A 21,283-nucleotide genomic window follows, 5' to 3' on the forward strand; every position below is an offset into this window, starting at 1 on the left:
TCTAGAATGCAGTTATGAATTTGGAAAAAAACGACAGATTGTATTATATGAACATTTCTATAAGATATATATTTTTGTAGTTAATTAGATAACATTAAATATATGATTGTGTTATAGTGTTGTGTATCAAGTTTAAACTTTTATTGGGAAAATAAGGAATAGTATCTTCAGTATTTCCATTGTTTCTGATTTCGTAAAAATGTTTTAGTATTGATATAGTAGCAAGAATAACCGTGCTTTATCATTTTATGAAGTGTTCCTCATATTTCATATCATTTTCATAATTTACAGTGGCAGAATTTAAACCTATCTATATCTTTCTATTCAAAATCCAGCACTATTTCTATAATATCACACTACTATGTGGATTATAATAAACATGTGATATACTGTGATAATACCACTATTATCCTTACTGAAACAAAATATTCTAAAGACCTCAACCCTTAACAAATTAAATTTTATACTCCATTTATACACGTTAACTTATCACTATATTCTCAGCATTTAATTAATTAATTTAGTTATATGCTTTCATATCTAAGTTGTTTTTTTTTCCCCTCTCTTTTCTTTAAAGTAAAAGCTAAATGTAGAAAATGCAAATAAGGGACTATTTTGAAGACATTAGCACTAGTATTCTTTAATGTGTCAATAATTATACTCAATTATATACATATTGCATTTCCGCAGAAAATGTACACACCATCTTTTCAATCTCAGAGAATACTAGTGAGGAAATCCATTATGACTGTACCACTTCTTGATGTAGAAAATAAAGTTCTACTAAATAATATAACAAGTTGGGAGTCAAGATAGAACTAAAATCCATATTTCCTAGTTTTGTGCTCTGGTCAACCTCTCTATATTTATACTTTCATTTTGTTGTTGATCAAAGAAAATCTGATTTTAAAACAAAGTGTCTATTAAAAACTTTTTTTTTTATGGTTCAACAAGTTCCTATATTGGTGAAATAAGACTGAACGTCTGAAGCACAATTTCTTCCCTTGGCCTGACTCTACAACATGGGTGGTTACCACAGGTAATGTGCTGACTGGGGAAACAGTATCAACATTAGGTAAATATATGCCATCATTAAAAAATGTCATAGAACACCTACTTCTGCACTTTAGATTTTAATTTTTCATACACATAGAATTCTTTCCACCATCCATTTAATTGGTTAAACATCTGTTTACACAAGAAATATATTTGAAAATACATGTAGAAATTGTACCAATATCTGTGCATAAATTTGTGTCTTCTTTCAAATGGCCTCTTATTTTCTGTTTCAGACTAAGTACTGATCTCATATTTATGTGTCAGGCCATATTCAATGCTCCCCTACTCCCTTCTGACCCATCTATCCTTGCTTCCCAACATTCTCTCAGGAGTTGTAGGATGGCCAAGAACTCATGTAGCAAGAATCAGTGAGTGTTTATACCTCTAAAATCAAAACCTTAGAATTTTCTCTGCCTAGGAATTTCATGTGCTAGACATTATCATCTCATTATATACCTGATATCAATATGTTCTCAAACTGCCCCTTCTATAAAAATCCATGAATTTCCTGATCCACAGAGAAAAGCAGGAAAATTGGAGAAAGTATTATTCTTTCATTGCCCTAAAAATCCTCTAATGCTTTACTTAAAAATAAGTATGTAAACCTAGGCTCTAAGTATCCATAACATTTGAACAAATATATACATATATATACATACATATAAACACACACACATCCTCATCCAAATGTATATAGATATATATACTCAAATAGATATATATATAGATATAGATAGATAGATATAGATATAGGTGTCAGATTTGTATCTCTCTCTCTCTCTCTCTCTCTCTCTCTCTCTCCCTCTTCTTTGCACATCAGGAGTACAGTTAAGATTTTAAATGCTAAGGAGTTACTCTCTCTCCCTCTTTCTTTGCAGATCAGGAATACAGTTAAGATTTTAAATGCTAAAGAGTTATTATTTGGGGGCCACCTCTATTTTACTATATCCAAATAAGAATGAATAATGATGGATATATTCAAAACTAAATCAAGGAACTAGATTAGACTGGAAAGGAAAGAACTATAAATGTAGTTAAAATTCAGAAATCTTGAGCTTAGGAGAATTTAACATAAAATATGGTCCAAACTCTACTTATTTTAAAAGTTCAGAAAAAAACAAACGTACACATCTCTTAAATGCGAGGGTAGACCTAAATTTTAGTTTTTGTATTCTGAGCTCATTCCATTGCCATTCATTGAATTCAGTTATTTTACCACAATTCCTCTTTCTAAAGCAGAAAAACAGCCTCGTAAAATTTCACTAAGAAGATTTAAGAATGATTCAATCTTTCAACTAAGCATATATAAATATGAATTATTTAAGTGTACTGAAATGCCAATATTCTGTACAAATTCTATCCCCCAAAGACTGGTTATGACTGGTTAAATCAATTGTTGGTAAATGTAAAAATTCACATAATGTCATATGATCTCAGAACATTAAACTTATTTGCTCCATACCGTAGGATTTAATTTTCTTCATTTTATAAACTCACAGTCAAGTATATATCATAAAAATAGGTATGAGCATCATCGAATAAAAGCAATTATTGTAAATTCAGTCTAACTTTTTCTTTAAGAAAAAGAGCCATTTTTTTTTTACTGCAACAGTAAAGTACCACAAAAAACAATGTACCTTAAATATTGAAAGAAAACTTTTAAGATACAGAAATTCAATGACTCATTTTGTATTGCCCTTAATCTAAAGTAAAGGGAGTATACTTGAGAATATACCACAAGTCTATTTTCAGATTAAGAATTTTATTAAGAATTTTTTTCAGTGGTATATATACAATGGGACTACTCAGCCATAAAAAAAGAATAAAATTTTGCCATTAGCATCAACTTGGATAGACTTGGAGGGCATTATGCTAAGTGAGATAAGTCAGACAAATACTATAATGATATCACTTATATGTGGAATCTAAAAAACACAACAAACTAATGAATATAACAAAAAAGAAGCAGGCTCACAGATATAGAGAACAAACTGTGGTTACCAGTGGGGAGAGGGCACAGGGAGGAGAAATAAAAGGGCATGGGAATAAGAGTTACACCTATTATGTATAAAATAAGCTACCAGGATATATTGTACAACACAAGGAATATAGCTGATATTTTATAATAACCGTAAATGGAGTGTAACCTTCAAAAACTGTGAATCACTATTGTATACCTGTAATGTACAAAATATTGCACAACTGTACTTCAATTAAAAAATAATTGATTTTTTAATACAAATCATCAGTTATCAGTCTGTATGATCTTGATTGAGTTGCTTATCATCTTAACTCCTTAGTAAAATAATAGGAGGTACTATAAATCCTTTCTAGTATATTCTACAAATGAATATATATATATATATATATATATATATATATATATATATATTTCTCTTGATTGGTTATTTTCCTTTCCTCCTTCTACTAACAGAAAGAACAAAACTTTCTCAACCTTTTCATAAATGCATTCCTCTCCTACCTTGGTGATGGTCTCGTGAAGTCTGAAAAAAGGATCCATTTCTTCAATTTCTGTTGCACGTTTAGGGAAAAAGCCTTCAGAGAGAAAACTTGGACCCTGTGGAAAACCAGAAAATAAACATTTTAAACTCTTCATTGATTTTGTTTTTCAAGTGCTTATAGGATTTTCTTTAAAGATTCAAAAGGACTCTAAATTGCTGTAAGGTTTCTGTTGATTGTTGGACTTCATTCTGCTGATATAATTAACCAGTCACAAAATATTTATAAATTAAAATGATTAGACTTCTATAATACTTGACATTATTTGTATTTACCAAAGAATGTTTTCTTACTAAGAAGAGATCATTATTTGTAGTTCACCCTTTTATTTTTCAAATGCAGACTTAGTGTAGAGTAAGATACCTACCTTGACTGCAAAACCCATATCTAAAACCCCTTCTCTATTTTATATATTAAATTTTATGCTTTGGGCCGAGGGGGAAGATGGCGGAAGAGTAAGATGTGGAGATCAACTTCCTCCCCACAGATACACCAGAAATACATCTACATGTGGAACAACTCCTACAGAACACCTACTGAACACTGGCAGAATACCTCAGACCTCCCAAAAGGCAAGAAACTCCCCACGTACCTGGGTAGGGCAAAAGGAAAAATAATAAACAGAGACAAAAGGATAGGGATGGGACCTGCACCAGTGGGAGGGAGCCATGAAGGAGGAAAGGTTTCCACACACTAGAAGCTCCTTCACGGGAGGAGACTGTGGGTGGTGGAGGGGGGAAGCTTTGGAGTAGCGGAGGAGAGTGCAGCAACAAGGGTGTGGAGGGCAAAGTGGAGAGATTCCCACACAGAGGATCGGTGCTGACAGGCACTCACCAGCCCGAGAGGCTTGTCTGCTCACCCGCCAGGGCAGGCGGGGCTGGGAGCTGAGGCTCGGGCTTTGGTCGGAGCGCAGGGAGGTGACTGGGGTTGGCGGCATGAACACAGCCTGCAGGGGGTTCGTGCACCACAGCTAGCCGGGAGAGAGTCCGGGGAAAAGTGTGGACCTGCCAAAGAGGCAAGAGACTTTTTCTTCCCTCTTTGTTTCCTGGTGCGTGAGGAGAGGGGATTAAGAGCACTGCTTAAAGGAGCTCCAGAGATGGGAGTGCGCCACGGCTAACAGCACGGACCCCAGAGACGGGCATAAGACACTAAGGCTGCTGCTGCAGCCACCAAGAAGCCTGTGTGCAAGCACAGGTCACTCTCCATACCTCCCTTACGGGGAGCCGGTGCAGCCCGCCACTGCCAGGGTCCCGGGTTCCAGGGACAACTTCCCTGGGAGAACGCACGGCGCCCCTCAGGCTGGTGCAATGTCACGCTGGCCTCTGCCGCTGCAGTCTCGGACAGCACTCCGTACCCCTCCCCCCCCGACCTGACTGTGCCAGAGTCCCCGAAGCAGCTGCTTCTTTAACCCCGTCCTGTCTGAGCGAAGAACAGACGCCCTCCAGCGACCTACACACAGAGGTGGGGCCAAATCCAAAGCTGAGCCCCGGGAGCTGTGAGAACAAAGAAGAGAAAGGGAAATCTCTCCCAGCAGCCTCAGAAGCAGTGGATTAAAGCTCTACAATCAACTTGATGTACCCTGCATCTGTGGAATACATGAATAGATGACGAATCATCCCAAATTGAGGAGGTGGACTTTGAGAGCAAGATTTATCATTTTTTCCCCTTTTCCTCTTTTTGTGAGTGTATATGTGTATGCTTCTGTGTGAGATTTCATCTGTATAGCTTCGCTTCCACCATTTGTGCTAGGGTTCTATCCGTCCGTTTTTTTTTCTTTTTTAATAATTATTTTATATTTTAATAACTTTATTTTATCTTACTTTATTTTACTTTATCTTGTTCCTTCCTTTCTTTCCTTCCTTCCTTCCCTCCTTTAGACAATGAATCACAACAAATTGAGGAGGTGGACTTTGAGAGCAAGATGTATGATTTTTTCCTCTCTTCCTCTTTCTGTAAGTACATATGTGTATGCCTCGTTGTGAGATTTTGTCTGTATAGCTTTGCTTCCACCATCTGTCCTAGGGTTCTATTTGTCCATTTTTTATGTCTTTGTTTTCTTTAATTTTTGTTTCTTAATAATTATTTTTTATTTTAATAACTTTATTTTATTTTATCTTACTTTATTTTATTTTACTTTATCTTCTTTCTTTCTTTCTTTTCCTTCCTTCCCTCCTTCCTTCCTTCCTTCCTCCCTCCCTCCCTCTGTCCCTCCCTCCCTCCCTCCTTTCTTTCTTTCTTTCTTCTTCTACTAATTCTTTCTTTCTACATTTCCTCCCTTTTATTCTGAGCCATGTGGAAGAAAGGCTCTTGGTGCTGCAGCCAGGAGTCAGTGCTGGACCTCTGAGGTGGGAGAGCCAACTTCAGGACACTGGTCCAAAAGGAACCTCCCAGATCCATATAATATAAATGGGTAAAATCTCCCAGATATCTCCATCTCAACACCAGCACCCAGCTTCACTCAACGACCAGCAAACTACAGTGCTAGACACCCTATGCCAAACAACTAGCAAGACAGTAACAAAACCCCACCCATTAGCAGAGAGGCTGCCTAAAATCATAAGTCCACAGACACACTAAAACACACCACCAGACGTGGACCAGACCACCAGAAAGACAAGACCCAGCCTCATCCACCAGAAGACAGGCACTAGTCCCCTCCACCAGGAAGGAAGCCTACACAACCCACTGAACCAACCTTAGCCACTGGGGACAGACACCAAAAACAATGGGAACTACGAACCTGCAAGCTACAAAAAGGAGACCCCAAACACAGTAAGATAAGCAAAATGAGAAGACAGAAAAATACACAGCAGGTGAAGGAGCAAGATAAAAACCCACCAGACCTAACAAATGAAGAGGAAATAGGCAGTCTACCTGAAAAAGAATTCAGAATAAAGACAGTAAAGATAATCCAAAATCTTGAAAATAGAATAGACAAAATGCAAGAAACAACAAAGACCTAGAAGAACTAAAAATGAAACAAGCAATGATGAACAACACAATAAATGAAATTAAAAATACTCTAGATGGGATCAATAGCAGAATAACTGAGGCAGAAGAATGGATATGTGACCTGGAAGATAAAATAATGGAAATAACTACCGCAGAGCAGAATAAAGAAAAAAGAATGAAAAGAACAGAGGACAGTCTCAGAGACCTCTGGGAAATTAAACGTACCAACATTCAAATTATAGGGTTCCCAGAAGAAGAAGAGAAAAAGAAAGGGACTGAGAAAATATTTCAAGAGATTATAGTTGAAAACTTCCCTAATATGGGAAAGGAAATAGTTAATCAAGTCCAGGAAGCACAGACAGTCCCATACAGAATAAATCCAAGGAGAAATATGCCAAGACACATATTAATCAAACTGTCAAAAATTAAACACAAAGAAAACATATTAAAAGCAGCAAGGGAAAAACAAATAAAACACAAGGGAATCCCCATAAGGTTAGCAGCTGATCTTTCAGCAGAAACTCTACAAGCCAGAAGGGAGTGGCAGGACATATTTAAAGTGATGAAGGAGAAAAACCTGCAACCAAGATTACTCTACCCAGCAAGGATCTCATTCAGATTTGATGGAGAAATTAAAATGTTTACAGACAAGCAAAAGCTGAGAGAGTTCAGCACCACCAAACTAGCTTTACGGCAAATGCTAAAGGAACTTCTCTAGGCAAGAAACACAAGAAGAGGAAAAGACCTACAATAATGAACTCAAAACAATTAAGAAAATGGGAATAGGAACATACATATCGATAATTAGTTTAAATGTAAATGGACTACATGCTCCAACCAAAAGACACAGATTGGCTGAATGGATACAAAAACAGACCCACCTATATGCTGTCTACAAGAGACCCACTTCAGACCTAGAGACACATACAGACTGAAAGTAAGGGGATGGAAAAAGATATTCCGTGCAAATGGAAACCAAAAGAAAGCTGGAGTAGCAATTCTCATATCAGGCAAAATAGAATTTAAAATAAAGACTATTAGAAGAGAAAAAGAAGGACATTACATAATGATCAATGGATCAATCCAAGAAGAAGATATAATAATTGTAAGTATTTATGCACCCAAAATAGGAGCAGCTCAATACATAAGGCAAATACTAACAGGCATAAAAGGGGAAATTGACAGTAACACATTCATAGTAGGGGACTTTAACACCCCACTTTCAGCAATGGACAGATCATCCAAAATGAAAATAAATAAGGAAACACAAGCTTTAAATGATACAATAGACAAGATGGACTTAATTGATATTTACAGGATATTCCATCCAAAAATAAAAGAATACACATTTTTCTCAAGTGCTCATGGAACATTCTCCGGGATAGATCATATCTTGGGTCTCAAATCAAGCCTTGGTAAATTAAGAAAATTTAAATTGTATCAAGTATCTTTTCCAACCACAATGCTATGAGACTAGATATGAATTATAGGAAAATATCCGTAAGAAATACAAACACATGGAGGCTAAACAATACACTACTTAACAACGAAGTGATCACTGAAAGAATCAAAGAGAAACTCAAAAAATACCTAGAAACAAATGACAATGGAGACATGATGACCCAAAACCTATGGGATGCAGCAAAAGCAGTTCTAAGAGGGAAATTTATAGCAACACAATCCTACCTTAAGAAACGGGAAACATCTCGAATAAACAACCTAACCTTACACCTAAAGCAATTAGAGAAAGAAGAACAACAAAAACCCAAATTTAGCAGAAGGAAAGAAATCATAAAAATAAGATCAGAAATAAATGAAAAAGAAATGAAGGAAACGATAGTAAAGATCAATAAAACTAAGAGCTGGTTCTTTGAGAAGATAAACAAAATTGATAAACCATTAGCCAGATTCATCAAGAAAAAAGGGAGAAGACACAAATCAATAGAATTAGAAATGAAAAAGGAGAAGTAACAACTGACACTGCAGAAATACAAAAGATCATGAGAGATTACTACAAGCAACTCTATGCCAATAAAAGGGACAAACTTGAAGAAATGGACAAATTCTTAGAAATGCACAACCTGTCAAGACTGAATCAGGAAGAAATAGAAAATATGAACAGACCAATCACAAGCACTGAAATTGAAACTGTGATTAAAATCTTCCAACAAACAAAAGCCCAGGACCAGACGGCTTCACAGGTGAATTCTATCAAACATTTACAAAAGAGCTAACACCTATCCTTCTCAAACTGTTCCAAAATATAGCAGAGGGAGGAACACTCCAAAATTCATTCTAAGAGGCCACCAGCACCCTGATACCAAAACCAGACAAGGATGTCACAAAGAAAGAAAACTACAGGCCAATATCACTGATGAACATAGATGGAAAAATCCTCAACAAAATACTAGCAAACAAAATCCAAGAGCACATTAAAAGGATCATACACCATGATCAAGTGGGATTTATTCCAGGAATGCAAGGATTCTTCAATATACACAAATCAATCAATGTGATACACCATATTAACAAATTGAAGGAGAAAAACCATATGATCATCTCAATAGATGCAGAAAAAGCTTTCGACAAAATTCAGCGCCCATTTATGATAAAAACCCTCCAGAAAGTAGGCATAGAGGGAACTTTCCTCAACATAATAAAGGCCATATATGTCAAACCCACAGCCAATATCATCCTCAATGGTGAAAAACTGAAAGCCTTTCCAGTAAGATGAGGAACAAGACAAGGTTGCCCACTCTCACCATTCTTATTCAACATAGTTTTGGAAGTTTTAACCACAGCAATCAGAGAAGAAAAGGAAATAAAAGGAATCCAAATTGGAAAAGAAGAAGTAAAGATTTCAATGTTTGTAGATGACATGATACTATACATAGAGAATCCTAAAGGTGCTACCAGAAAACTACTAGAGCTAATCAATGAATTTGGTAAAATAGCAGGATACAAAATTAATGCACAGAAATCTCTGGCACTCCTATACACTAATGCTGAAAAATCTGAAAGTGAAATCAAGAAAACACTCCCATTTACCACTTCAACAAAAAGAATAAAATATCTAGGAATAAACCTACCTAAGGAGACAAAAGACCTGTATGCAGAAAATTATAAGACACTGATGAAAGAAATTAAAGATGATAAAACTAGATGGAGAGATATACCACATTCTTGGATTGGAAGAATCAACATTGTGAAAATGACTCTGCTACGCAAAGCAATCTACAGATTCAATGCAATCCCTATCAAACTACCACTGGCATTTTTCACAGAACTAGAACAAAAAATTTTACAATTTGTATGGAAACACAGAAGACCCCGAATTGCCAAAGCAATCTTGAGAATGAAAAATGGAGCTGGAGGAATCAGGCTCCCTGACTTCAGACTATACTACAAAGCTACAGTAATCAAGACAGTGTGGTACTGGCACAAAAACAGAAAGATAGATCAATGGAACAGGATAGAAAGCCCAGAGATAAACCCATGCACATATGATCACCTTATCTTTGATAAAGGAGGCAGGAATGTACAGTGGAGAAAGGACAGACTCTTCAATAAGTGGTTCTGGCAAAACTGGACAGCTACATGCAAGAGTATGAGATTAGATCACTCCCTAACACCATACACAAAAATTAACTCAAAATGGATTAAAGACCTAAATGTAAGGCCAGAAACTATCAAACTCTTAGAGGAAAACAAAGGCAGAACACTCTATGACATAAATCACAGCAAGATCCTTTTGGACCCACCTCCTAGAGAAATGGAAATAAAAACAAAAGTAAACAAGTGGGATCTAATGAAACTTCGAAGCTTTTACACAGCAAAGGAAACCATAAACAAGATGAAAAGACAACCCTCAGAATGGGAGAAAATATTTGCAAATGAAGCAACTGACAAAGGATTAATCTCCAAGATTTACAAGCAGCTCATACAGCTCAAAAACAAACAACCCAATCCAAAAATGGGCAGAAGACATAAATAGACATTTCTCCAAAGAAGATATACAGACTGCCAACGAACACATGAAAGAATGCTCAACATCATTAATCATTAGAGAAATGCAAATCAAAACTACAATGAGATATCATCTCACACCAGTCATAATGGCCATCATCAAAAAATCTAGAAACAATAAATGCTGGAGAAAGTGTCGAAAAAGGGGAACACTCTTGCACTGCTGGTGGGAATGTGAATTGGTACAGCCACTATGGAGAACAGTATGGAATTTCCTTAAAAAACTACAAATAGAACTACCATATGGCCCAGCAATCCCACTACTGGGCATATACACTGAGAAAACCATAATTCAAAAAGAGTCATGTATCAAAATGTTCATTGCAGCTCTGTTTAGAATAGCCCAGAGATGGAAACAACCTAAGTATCCATCATCGGATGAATGGTTAAAGAAAATGTGGCACATATATACAATGAAATATTACTCAGCCATAAAAAAAATGAAATTGAGCTATTTGTAATGAGGTGGATAGAGCTAGAGTCTGTCAGAGTGAAGTAAGTCAGAAAGCAAAAGACAAATACCCTATGCTAACACATATATATGGTATTTAAGAAAAAAAAAATTATGAAGAACCAAGTGGTAAGACAGGAATAAAGACACAGACCTACTTGAGGATATGGGGAGGGGGAAGGTTAAGCTGTGACAAAGTGAGAGAGTGGCATGGACATATACACACTACCAACTGTAAAATAGATAGCTAATGGGAAGCAGCTGCATAGCACAGGGAGATCAGCTCGGTGCTCTGTGACCACCTAGAGAGGTGGGATATGGAGGGTGGGAGGCAGGGAGACGCAAGAGGGAAGTGATATGGGAACATATGTATATGTATAACTGATTCACTTTGTTACCAAGCAGAAAATAACTCACCATTGTAAAGCAATTATACTCCAATAAAGATTTAAAAAAATTATGCTTAAAGACTGGTAGAATGGAATGTTTTTAATAAAAAAAAAAAGTCTAGTCAACAGGGTGCATAATATTTTAAATACTGCAAAACTTACTTTAAAACAATAGTAGGATATGTTTTGAGTAGAATGGCCTCATGGCTTTTTGTCCTGCCAATAATGTAGTAACGTTGTATCAGACCCTTAGCATTAAGATGGTTGAAATGAATCAAGTTATTGTGATTAATCATTCTGTACTTGCCGGTGCAGATAAATTTCAGGATGCAAGAAGACACGGGAAGTTGATAAGGTAGCTATCTTCTATGGTCTGAATATTTATGTCCCCCCCATTCATATGCTGAAATCCTAATGTCCAAAGTAACAGTATTAGGAGGTGGGGCCTTAGGGATGTGATTAGGTCATGAGGGCTTTGTTCTTATAACTGGAATTAGTGTCCTTATAAAAGAGACATCACAGAACTCCCTAGCCCCTTATGTGAGGATACAATAAGAATTCTGCAACCTGGAGGAGGGCTCTCACCTAACCATGCTGGCACCCTGATCTTGGACTTCCAGCCACCAGAACTTGAGAAATAAATTTTTGTTGTTTACAAGACACTCAGTCTGTGGTACTTTGTTATAACAGCTCAAATGGACTAAGACAATACCTAAAACAATGCTCTGTTATCAACATTATAAGTATCCTATGAAACAATTATTATCTACATATAATTTTCATTTGAAAACCTGAAGTAACTAAACTTATTTGTCTTAAAAAATATAAGATTGGGACAGAATATATGTACTTATGCAGGTGATAGATATACAGAAAGAAAGAAAAATAAATGGTAGATATATAGGTAGGTAAATTTTTCAAAATCTATCATGGGAAAGATAGATTAAATCAAGTCTACACCAACAATGACCACATAGGATAACAAATTTAATTTGAATTCTATTAGAACTACTTATTAGAGTAATCCAACAACAGAACAGACTACATTGGGATATATCAATAGTGGGAAAGAAAGTTAGGATGCTGTAGTTGATAGACTCAGAAGTCATACACATGAGAAATGAAAGCAATGTAACTGTAAGTCTTCATATTTTAAATAATTCTGTGAGCAAGCAGACTCTTAAGCCCCTCTTTTGAACAATACTGTGATTAAAAAAATAAAGTAATTTAGCTGTTTGCTCCAGGATATATGCACTTTTCAATAATAAGACCATGAATCAACCAAATAGCTTACCTATCAAGACTAACGCTTGTTTGTCAAACTTGTTTATGTTCCTCTCTTCATTTTACCTACCAATCTAAAAGTAATTTTAGAAACTGCCCAGTTCCAACCAGTATTCCAGTTTTTAAGACCTGCCATAAAACCACACAGCCAAGGCCTAAAATATCATAAATGCCCTTTCCTAATTTCTCCCCAGTTTGAGAGACTACTAAAACTCAGTGCTATGGGTTGAATAATTCATATGTGAAATCCTAACCTTTCGTACCTCAGAATGTGATCTTATTTAGAAATAGGTCACTGCATAAATAACTAAGTTAGAATGAGGTCATACTGGAATAGAGTTGGTCTCTAGTACAATGTGACTGGTGTCCTTATAAAAAGAGGAAATTTAGAGACAAATTTGTACACAGGGAGAAAAGCATTCAAACATGAAGCCACAGATTGGAGCGATGTGTCTACAAGCCAAAGAACTCAAAAGATTGCCTCAAAATCACCAGAAACTGGTGAAGAGGCTTGGAACTGATTCTCTGTCACAGACCTCAAGAAAAACCAACCCTGATAACACCTTAAACTGTTAAGACAATATATGTCTGTTGTATAAGTCACTCAATCTTTTGTGCTTTGTTATGGCAACCCTAGGAAACTAATACACTCAGTCAAGGTGGTATTCTTCTTTACTGAAATAGGTCTAATACACTTAATTTTGTTTATCAACAGGGTTTTGTGGAGGTATTTTGGGCAGTCAACATAGAAATAGGTTAAAATTTTGGTTTTGCCACTTAACAGTTGTGCCATATTAAGCATCTTAATCTCCCAAGGATTAGTTACAGCATCTAAGAAATTTGGAGAATAACATATATTTCACAGAGGTGTTGTGAACAGTCCAATCCTGCTACATAGGAGACACTATGTTAATAACATTGATGATGTTGATAAAAACAATATCATAATAATGACGGTGAGGGTGGTAATGATGGGGTAGTGATTATTGTATGATGCTGAACTAAAGGAAATCCAAAGACTTTATGTGATCCTGGGAGAAACAGTGTACAATTTGCATAGAGGTATCTCTGAATTGACTTTAGTGAAAGTATGACATGGACAATTTGCAGCATTCATTTTCATTTAATAATTAAGCTTGAAGTTCTTAAAAAGTTTCCCCCATGAGTAGTTGTAAATAAAGTTGAAATAATTTTATCTGATTAGTATACTTAGCAAAACAAAACTTCATAAATAGTGCAAAAGTAAAATATCAGCGAACCTCAAAATGAATGATCCCATAAGAATAGAAATTGGGAGTTATAATTAATGAGGTTTTTATTGAACTTTCAATTATTCAAAAGCAGAACATATTAATTTAAATTATCCATATGTGCCTTATTCTCTAATATAATCTCCTTCTCTTTCTGGTTCCTTCACCTATCTCCTTCACACCATTGTTTGTTTCTAGTGCCTCATTTTTTGAAGCATTTAAAAAATATGCATTTGACACTTACTGTATGCCAGCTCCTACACTAAATGCAGGATGCTGTCCTTAATTTCATGGAATTTAATCTAATGTGATTTGGACGATAATAGATCTAACATCAATGTCTTTGAAAATATTAAGACACTACTATTCCTTTTCAATATAATAATCATCATTTATGAACAGTTATTTATATATCCTGACATAAAAAATAATGAAAAGATTAAAAAGAAGAATATACGCTTTGTAAAAGATTTTCACTGTTATCAAATTAACTGATTGATCATTGTTTGATAATGGCTCCCACCTGTTGATGAACAGAGGCAAGTAAAACACCACTAACCATTTAGAGAGCACTTTCATTTAGATAGCACTTTCATTTAGCACTTTCATTCATTGATAGACTGAAATGAAAGAGTAAGTTAAGATATACAGAACTTAATATTGTATGTATGTCACATGGAGATCATAGTAAGAATAGCACAGAAGAAGTGATATTGATAAGAAAAGTCTATTCAGGATCTAGTTTAAAATTCAGTGTGTCTCCCCAGTCTCTAAACTTACTTGTCCTTTCTGTAACATTTAACAATATTTAGCACACCTTTCTTCTTTCAACTCTTTTTCCTAAAGTCCATGATTTGACTCTGCTGGTTCTCCATTTATATATTATTTTCTACCTATAACTGGATTCTCTTTTCCTTTTTGAGCCTTTATTGTTTCTAGGTGGTCTACCCAATCTTCTCCTTATCACAGTCTCTCTAGGTGGTTTGGTTTACTTTTCTGGCTTCAATGACTAAATTCAGATTGATAATTCCCAAATCTTTATCTCTAGCTTAGTTCCTGTTTTTAGTTCATCATTTTTTGCTTACAAGAACTTTCAGACACATCAACTCATGTTGCAAATCATGAGCATGTGTGCCCCTATTGTCACCTTAATTTCTTACCTTGGATAATAGCATAATACCTACATTTTACCCAAATGTGAAATTTTATGTCATTCTTGCCTCCCATTTCTTGCAACCTTAGTACCACAGAACTACACTAGCCAATTTCTTTCTAATCTATATGTTTAGACAATTCTCTACAAGTTCTTATTTGTTGCCATAGTCCAGTTACTCATTACTTTCACCCAAACTATGGTCCTTATTGTCTGTAGAGGAAAGTCCAAACTCATTAGTATATTTCACAAACAAATCCCAACCTATCTTCTTTCACCTTTAAACAAGTCTTTCTTTCCCATAAACTTATTTGCACTATTTTCATATAGCTACTTCTTAAGTCACAGCAGTCTACTCACCAAACCTTGAATTCATCCTTACCTTCACAATGTCTGTCCCTTTGTGCCATTTCTTCTTCTGCCTGGAATGTTTTTTTCTTTATCTGTTTATCAGGCTTCTTTCTATAACTGTTTTCCTCGATCCTTACCAACCCATCAGAATTCATAGTTCTCTTGTCAGTCTTTCCATATCACCTTGTGTTTGTTTTTTACTCACCATTTATTACATTTTTGTTATATTTCTGTTTTTATGACTATACCATGAGCTTTTTAAGACGTGAGACTCTTTTCTTATTAAATTAGTTTAAGACTGCCAGACAAGCTTAAGTAAGTCATTAATCTCTCAAGCTTAATATCATCCTCCAAAAAGCTGAAATGTAAATATACTTGCCCTTCTAACACCAGAGAGCTCTTGTCAGGATCAAGCAAAATAACAAAGCATATAAAATGCTCAGTAAGGAGGAAAGGACTACACTAGTACTGGATGGTGTTTGATTTTTATCACACTTGCTAGGAATTGCTTTTCTATATAACCAAGATTTAGAGTTTTGAAATTTAAATTACTAAAAATTTGTATTTGTATATGTATTTGTATTTGTATATTTCTATGTGAAATTTTTCTTTTAAAACCTACAGTTGTTAAAACAAAGTTTGAAAACCATTTCTGTAGGTAATAGGAAGTCCTTGGAGGGTTTTGAACAGAGCAAGTGGTATTTTCAAGTGTGTGTTCAGGATAGCACACACTAATGCATATGTGGGGAATAAATTTAAAAGAGAAACGATGGAAACAGGAAGTATAGACAGAAGACTATTGCAGTAATACAGTGAGAAAGAGTGAGAAGTTAAGCCAGGACAGTGGTAGTAGAAACAGAGAGGAGGGGATGTATTTGATAAATGTTTGAGATAAAATTGGTACTACTTAGTAATTAACTGGAGTTAGAAACCTTAAAAAGGGGTCAAGATTGCAAGTATTTCTAGATTTGATAAAATGAGTGATAAAATTGGAGGTGATGTGTTTGTGGGACATCCATGTGATGTTATCCCAGAAAATGAGGGATGTCATTCAACACCAATTTGGTTAAAGACTAAATTCTAGACTTAAGATATAACAATAATTTGAAAAGCATGTACATGGTAGTTAAAATGTAAAAGGGGACTACATGCAGACTTAGAAGTATACTGAGTATAGCACAGATGACACTCTGAATAACAACAAGTTCTCTGAATGGCACTGATATTTGAGTGGGAGAATAAAAATAAAACCCACAATGACATTATAGATGGAATCATCAGAGAAATGTTAAGATAACCAGGTGAGTGTGATTTCATGAGAGTCAAAAAGGTAAAGACTGTTCAGGAATAAATAATCAATGCTTCAAAGGAAGTGAAGAAATATGATAAGATAAAAATTATTCATTAGAAGTAGCATTTCAGAGATTCTTCGTGTTCTTTGTTGGAGGGGTCTCTGTGGATTCTTGAGTGCAGGAGACAATGCAATCCATTGAGAGAATAAATGTGAAGAGAAGAAAGGAAACATCATCTATGAACTACATTATTCTCTCTAGAAATTAAGATTAGGCTGAGAAGTTAGAAAAATTGATCATTAACTACAGAGAGTAAAAGAATCGAGAAAGAGTTTATTTGTTGTGTTTTAGACTGGATTAATGTGGATATATTTTTAATATAAGAGAAAACATCCAGAAGATAAAAAGAGATTTAAAAAATACCAGAAAATTTGGGGGAAATAAATAGATCACGGTCTTAAAGGAAAGGAATTCAAAGCTCACTAAAGTTACCCAGAAACCAGAGTTGTATGTAGATGAGTCATTGGTGAAAAAGGATGAAATGAAGGCAGGCTAAAAATATGGTGGAAGACAATGTTAATAAGTAGACAGAGGTGAAGAAAGGAAAAAACACAAAAACAAAGGTTATGTGTAATTCAGCTCTAAACTGGATTGAGTCGACTAAACTTTATTTTAACTCACTACCATACTAAAATATACCCTTTGCATTTTTTTCCAGAAATAACCGTTTAAAATATTTAGTCCATGTGGGCTTAGTGGGTGCTGAACGAGACAAAAATAGTCTGCACGCACTTTCTTTTATACAGTTGGCACCCAATGAGCATGACCTGGAATGAATAGGATAATAATTGCCTTTTCCATATACCAATACTAGGCTAAGCACTCTACACATATCACTTAATTTAATCCACAAAATTACTTTTAAGGTAGAAACTATTATTACCCTGTCTTTACAAATTGGGGAACTGACAACCAATGAATTTCAGACAGTTGCTCAAGATCATACCATAAGTAAGTAGTAGAGCTAGATTTAAACCCAAGTCTCTCTGACTCCACAGCCCACACTTTCATTCCTATGCCACATACTTCCTCCTCACTGCCAAAGTTTCTCATAGCCTGAGATTCTGTGCTTTTGCATTTAAGTAGGAAAAGATTTCCCTCACCTCTTCTTCCAATTCCCTCCAAGTCCTAGTCTACTCTCTAAGTGGCATAAACACTATGCACAGTTTAAAGGATATAATCAAAGACTCCCTGATTACACTAAATAAAATTGAATATAAAACGTCCCATGTGCACTTCCTTCATTGCAATATTCTCCTTTCTGCAATCAGAGAATATACACACCAACACTTAATTTTAATATATGAAATTAAAACACTTGCAAGATTTGAATGGCACTGACATTCATGACACGCTGGGCTGAGGAAAAAGGTAATTAGAGCCACAATTTTTGAAGCATAACATTCTCATCACTATTCAAAGTAAAACAGACCTGAGATGATGTGGAGTCTAAATAGAAGTGTAACAATCCAAGGGTCAAATATAGAACAACATCAGGACATTATTTTCTGAATTCACTCATGTTTTTCATTTCAATTATTTTTTTCAAGTTCTAGGATGGGCCATAACATTGGCTTTATTGAGAATATTAAAGGCACCTTCATAGTTCTATTCATATTTATTTAGTATCCTAATTTGAGACCTGGATAAGATATTAGAAATCTTAACTCAACCCAAATATACAAAGCAAAACATGGAAAATTCAGATTAAATAATTTTTACAAAGTAAAAAAATATTTATTAGAAAACCAACACTAAAAATTAGCTCTGTGTGTGTGTTTCTTAAACATTTTGCCTTTTCTTGTAAAGTACTTTTGAGATGGGGATAATAATCGTAATAGTAGCCTTTGTGAATTATTCCATTGAATTCATGATTTATTTTTGTTCTTGAAGTTCTTACATGCCAACACAATACTTTTATAGGACCCAGTCTTCATACTTTAGACATTTTCAAGCTAATCAGTTTTACTTATTTTGCCTTCTTTCCTCCCTTAATCATTGAATGTGCACCTGTCTTACCTATTAATAAATACAAACTGTGCATCACTAGTTAAATAGTCTATGCTTATGTTTTATTTTGTTTTGTTTTTCACATCACACTTTCTAGACAGATCAGGAGGCAGGGAAAGCTAAGGTACAACAACAAAGAACCAAACAATAAAAGATGCTCTTATCAGAGTATTTCACAAATTAAGTCATTGTTATAATAAATGCCTTTAGTTTACTTATATTTTAATGGTAAATAATATTTTGATGGTAAATAATTAAGATTAAGTGCATAGATATGGCTTATTAAGCTTTCTTAATAAATATTAATTATTCCATATGGTAAAACCAATGAGTAGTGTTTGCTAATGCTTCCATATCTGTGCTGCCATTATGGATAGAAGAATAACACGTGCCAATCCAGCACAAAGAACATGATCGGGGGAGGAACGCTGCAAATGTTGTATTAACAAGCTGACAAAAAATGACTGATCCAAAGTCCCACTTATCAGCCCCACAACTTCTAGGATCTCATAACATTTACTCTATAAAGAGTTGTTATTAACTCTACAGATGAGTTATAAGAGATAACTCATCTCTTTTTACATTCTATCCCTTAAACTTCCATGAGAATTCTTTTGTTTTTTGTGTGTTTGTTTCCAGCAAAAGAAGAGGGAGGAGCAATCAACTTGCTGACACTTGCTAAAACTGTGCAAGGGACCAATGCAGCATAGTTTCACACTAGGAAGGAAAAAATAAATATAACTATTTATTGTTGTATTTTTCTATTCACTCCTAAATAGAGTTCTCTGTAGCTGTGATGCCCTGTAGTACATACTTACAAAAAAATAAGTAAATAAATATAATAAAGTATCAGCTTATAAAACAGAAAGATAAGAAATCAGCAGCCTTTTTCTGAAACCAGCAACTGACTGCCTATAGGCTCTTCGTTGTGCATATTTATCTCCAGTGGCCCTGCACCCCTGTATTCATTCCCTGAGACTTTAGGGGCGATTCCTTCCTAGGCTCTTCTAGCTTTTTGACTGTGGCTGCATAACTCATATCTCTGCCTCTTTCTTTAAATGGCCTTGTTTCTGTGTGTCTTCTGTCAGTGATAGAGATACTTGTCATTGGATTGAAAGCCCACCCAGATAATTCAGGATGATTTTATCTCAAATCCATAATTTAATTACATCCACACAGACTCTTTCCCTATATAAGGTCCCATTCACAGGTTCCAGGTGACATACTGTTTTGGGGACAACCACTTCACCACACTACAATTACTAACTTCATGTCTTCAATGGGCTTTCTATACTAAAGCCTGGGAAGGTTATTGCTAGTAACAGACCTCAAGATTCAATTCTAATTTAGACTTTATTCTTGCTTCTCCTCTTTTCAAGAATAACCATAAAATTGAAGGATTATACATTTGTAAAATAACCCTAAGGTGAGGTACACATTGAAACTGTTCTAATTAAGTAGTAGTTGTGGATTAGCTACAAATTCAAGGAGTTGTCTGTTTTGGAAGGTATAGGTATAAAATTGTCAAAACCTATCTAACTTAACACATAAAATGTGTGCATTTTATTGTGTATAAATTATGTCTTAAAGGAAAGCAACTTTCCTAGATAAGGGACATTACTATCATCCCACAGAGATTTTTCTTTCTCTTCTTCAAGTGTAAGTTTTGGTTTTCAAATAATTTGTCTATTTCATCTAAATTATGAAATATATTGTTATAAAATTGTCCATAATATCACCTATTTATCATTCTAATAGGATCTGAGGTATTGATCATGTTGGTAATTTTTGTATCATCTCCTACACAGCTATTTACGATCATTAAAATTTTGGTTGTTGTCTTCTTATCCCCATGATTTCTTACAAATATATTCCATGTTTTAAAGTTTTCTGTGTTGCTTTGATATACATTATTTTTTGATAGCCACAGTTGTTTAAGATCAGAAAAGTGGTGTTATCATTACCCTCATTTTATGAATAAGTACTGAGATTCAGAGATTATCTAACTAGATAGATTCTGCTACTAGGTAGTACAACCTGGATTGGAATTCAGATCTTCACCTCCAATCTGCTGCTACTCACATTACATAATCCTGCATCTCAAATGCGAAAATCAAGCCAGATTAGCAGTCAGTGCTAGATATTAGAGAGGATACTATAGAAATTGCAAGACAAAAATGAGTGCCCAGTTTAGTATAAAACTAAATTGGATACAATAGAGATCATTTTAAGGTTTAAAAATCCATAATAAAATTCCGCACATAAATCACTGCTTGTTCAGTTGTTTTATGGTACTTGTTGAGTGAACATAGTCACAGATAAATTGTTTCATTTCCCTTTCTTGTCTCTACACTTTCCAAGGCTAAGCTAAATGTGTATTATATAGAAATGGCTTTTTGTTAGTGAAATTAATGAAGTCTTTCTTAGTATCCACAGGAAAGGGAGGAATAGGGCATGTATAGTCTCAAAAGTAACATTTTATTAAT

The 21,283-nt window shown here is 35.0% G+C and overlaps 1 protein-coding gene across 1 annotated transcript in view; it reads right to left on the bottom strand.

Annotated features, from left to right (window-relative positions):
• Window positions 1-21,283, bottom strand: part of NAALADL2 (N-acetylated alpha-linked acidic dipeptidase like 2) — a gene marked incomplete at its 3' end in the record, with an annotated part of 1,068,176 nt that overhangs the window by 195,893 nt on the left and 851,000 nt on the right. The window contains exon 11 of the mRNA XM_079705513.1: window positions 3,542-3,637. Coding sequence (XP_079561639.1) covers window positions 3,542-3,637 — 96 coding nt within the window. The remainder of the gene's footprint in view (window positions 1-3,541; window positions 3,638-21,283) is intronic.

Source organism: Hyperoodon ampullatus (assembly GCF_949752795.1).
Source record: "Hyperoodon ampullatus genome assembly, chromosome: 5".
Classification (NCBI taxonomy): Eukaryota; Metazoa; Chordata; class Mammalia; order Artiodactyla; family Ziphiidae; genus Hyperoodon; species Hyperoodon ampullatus.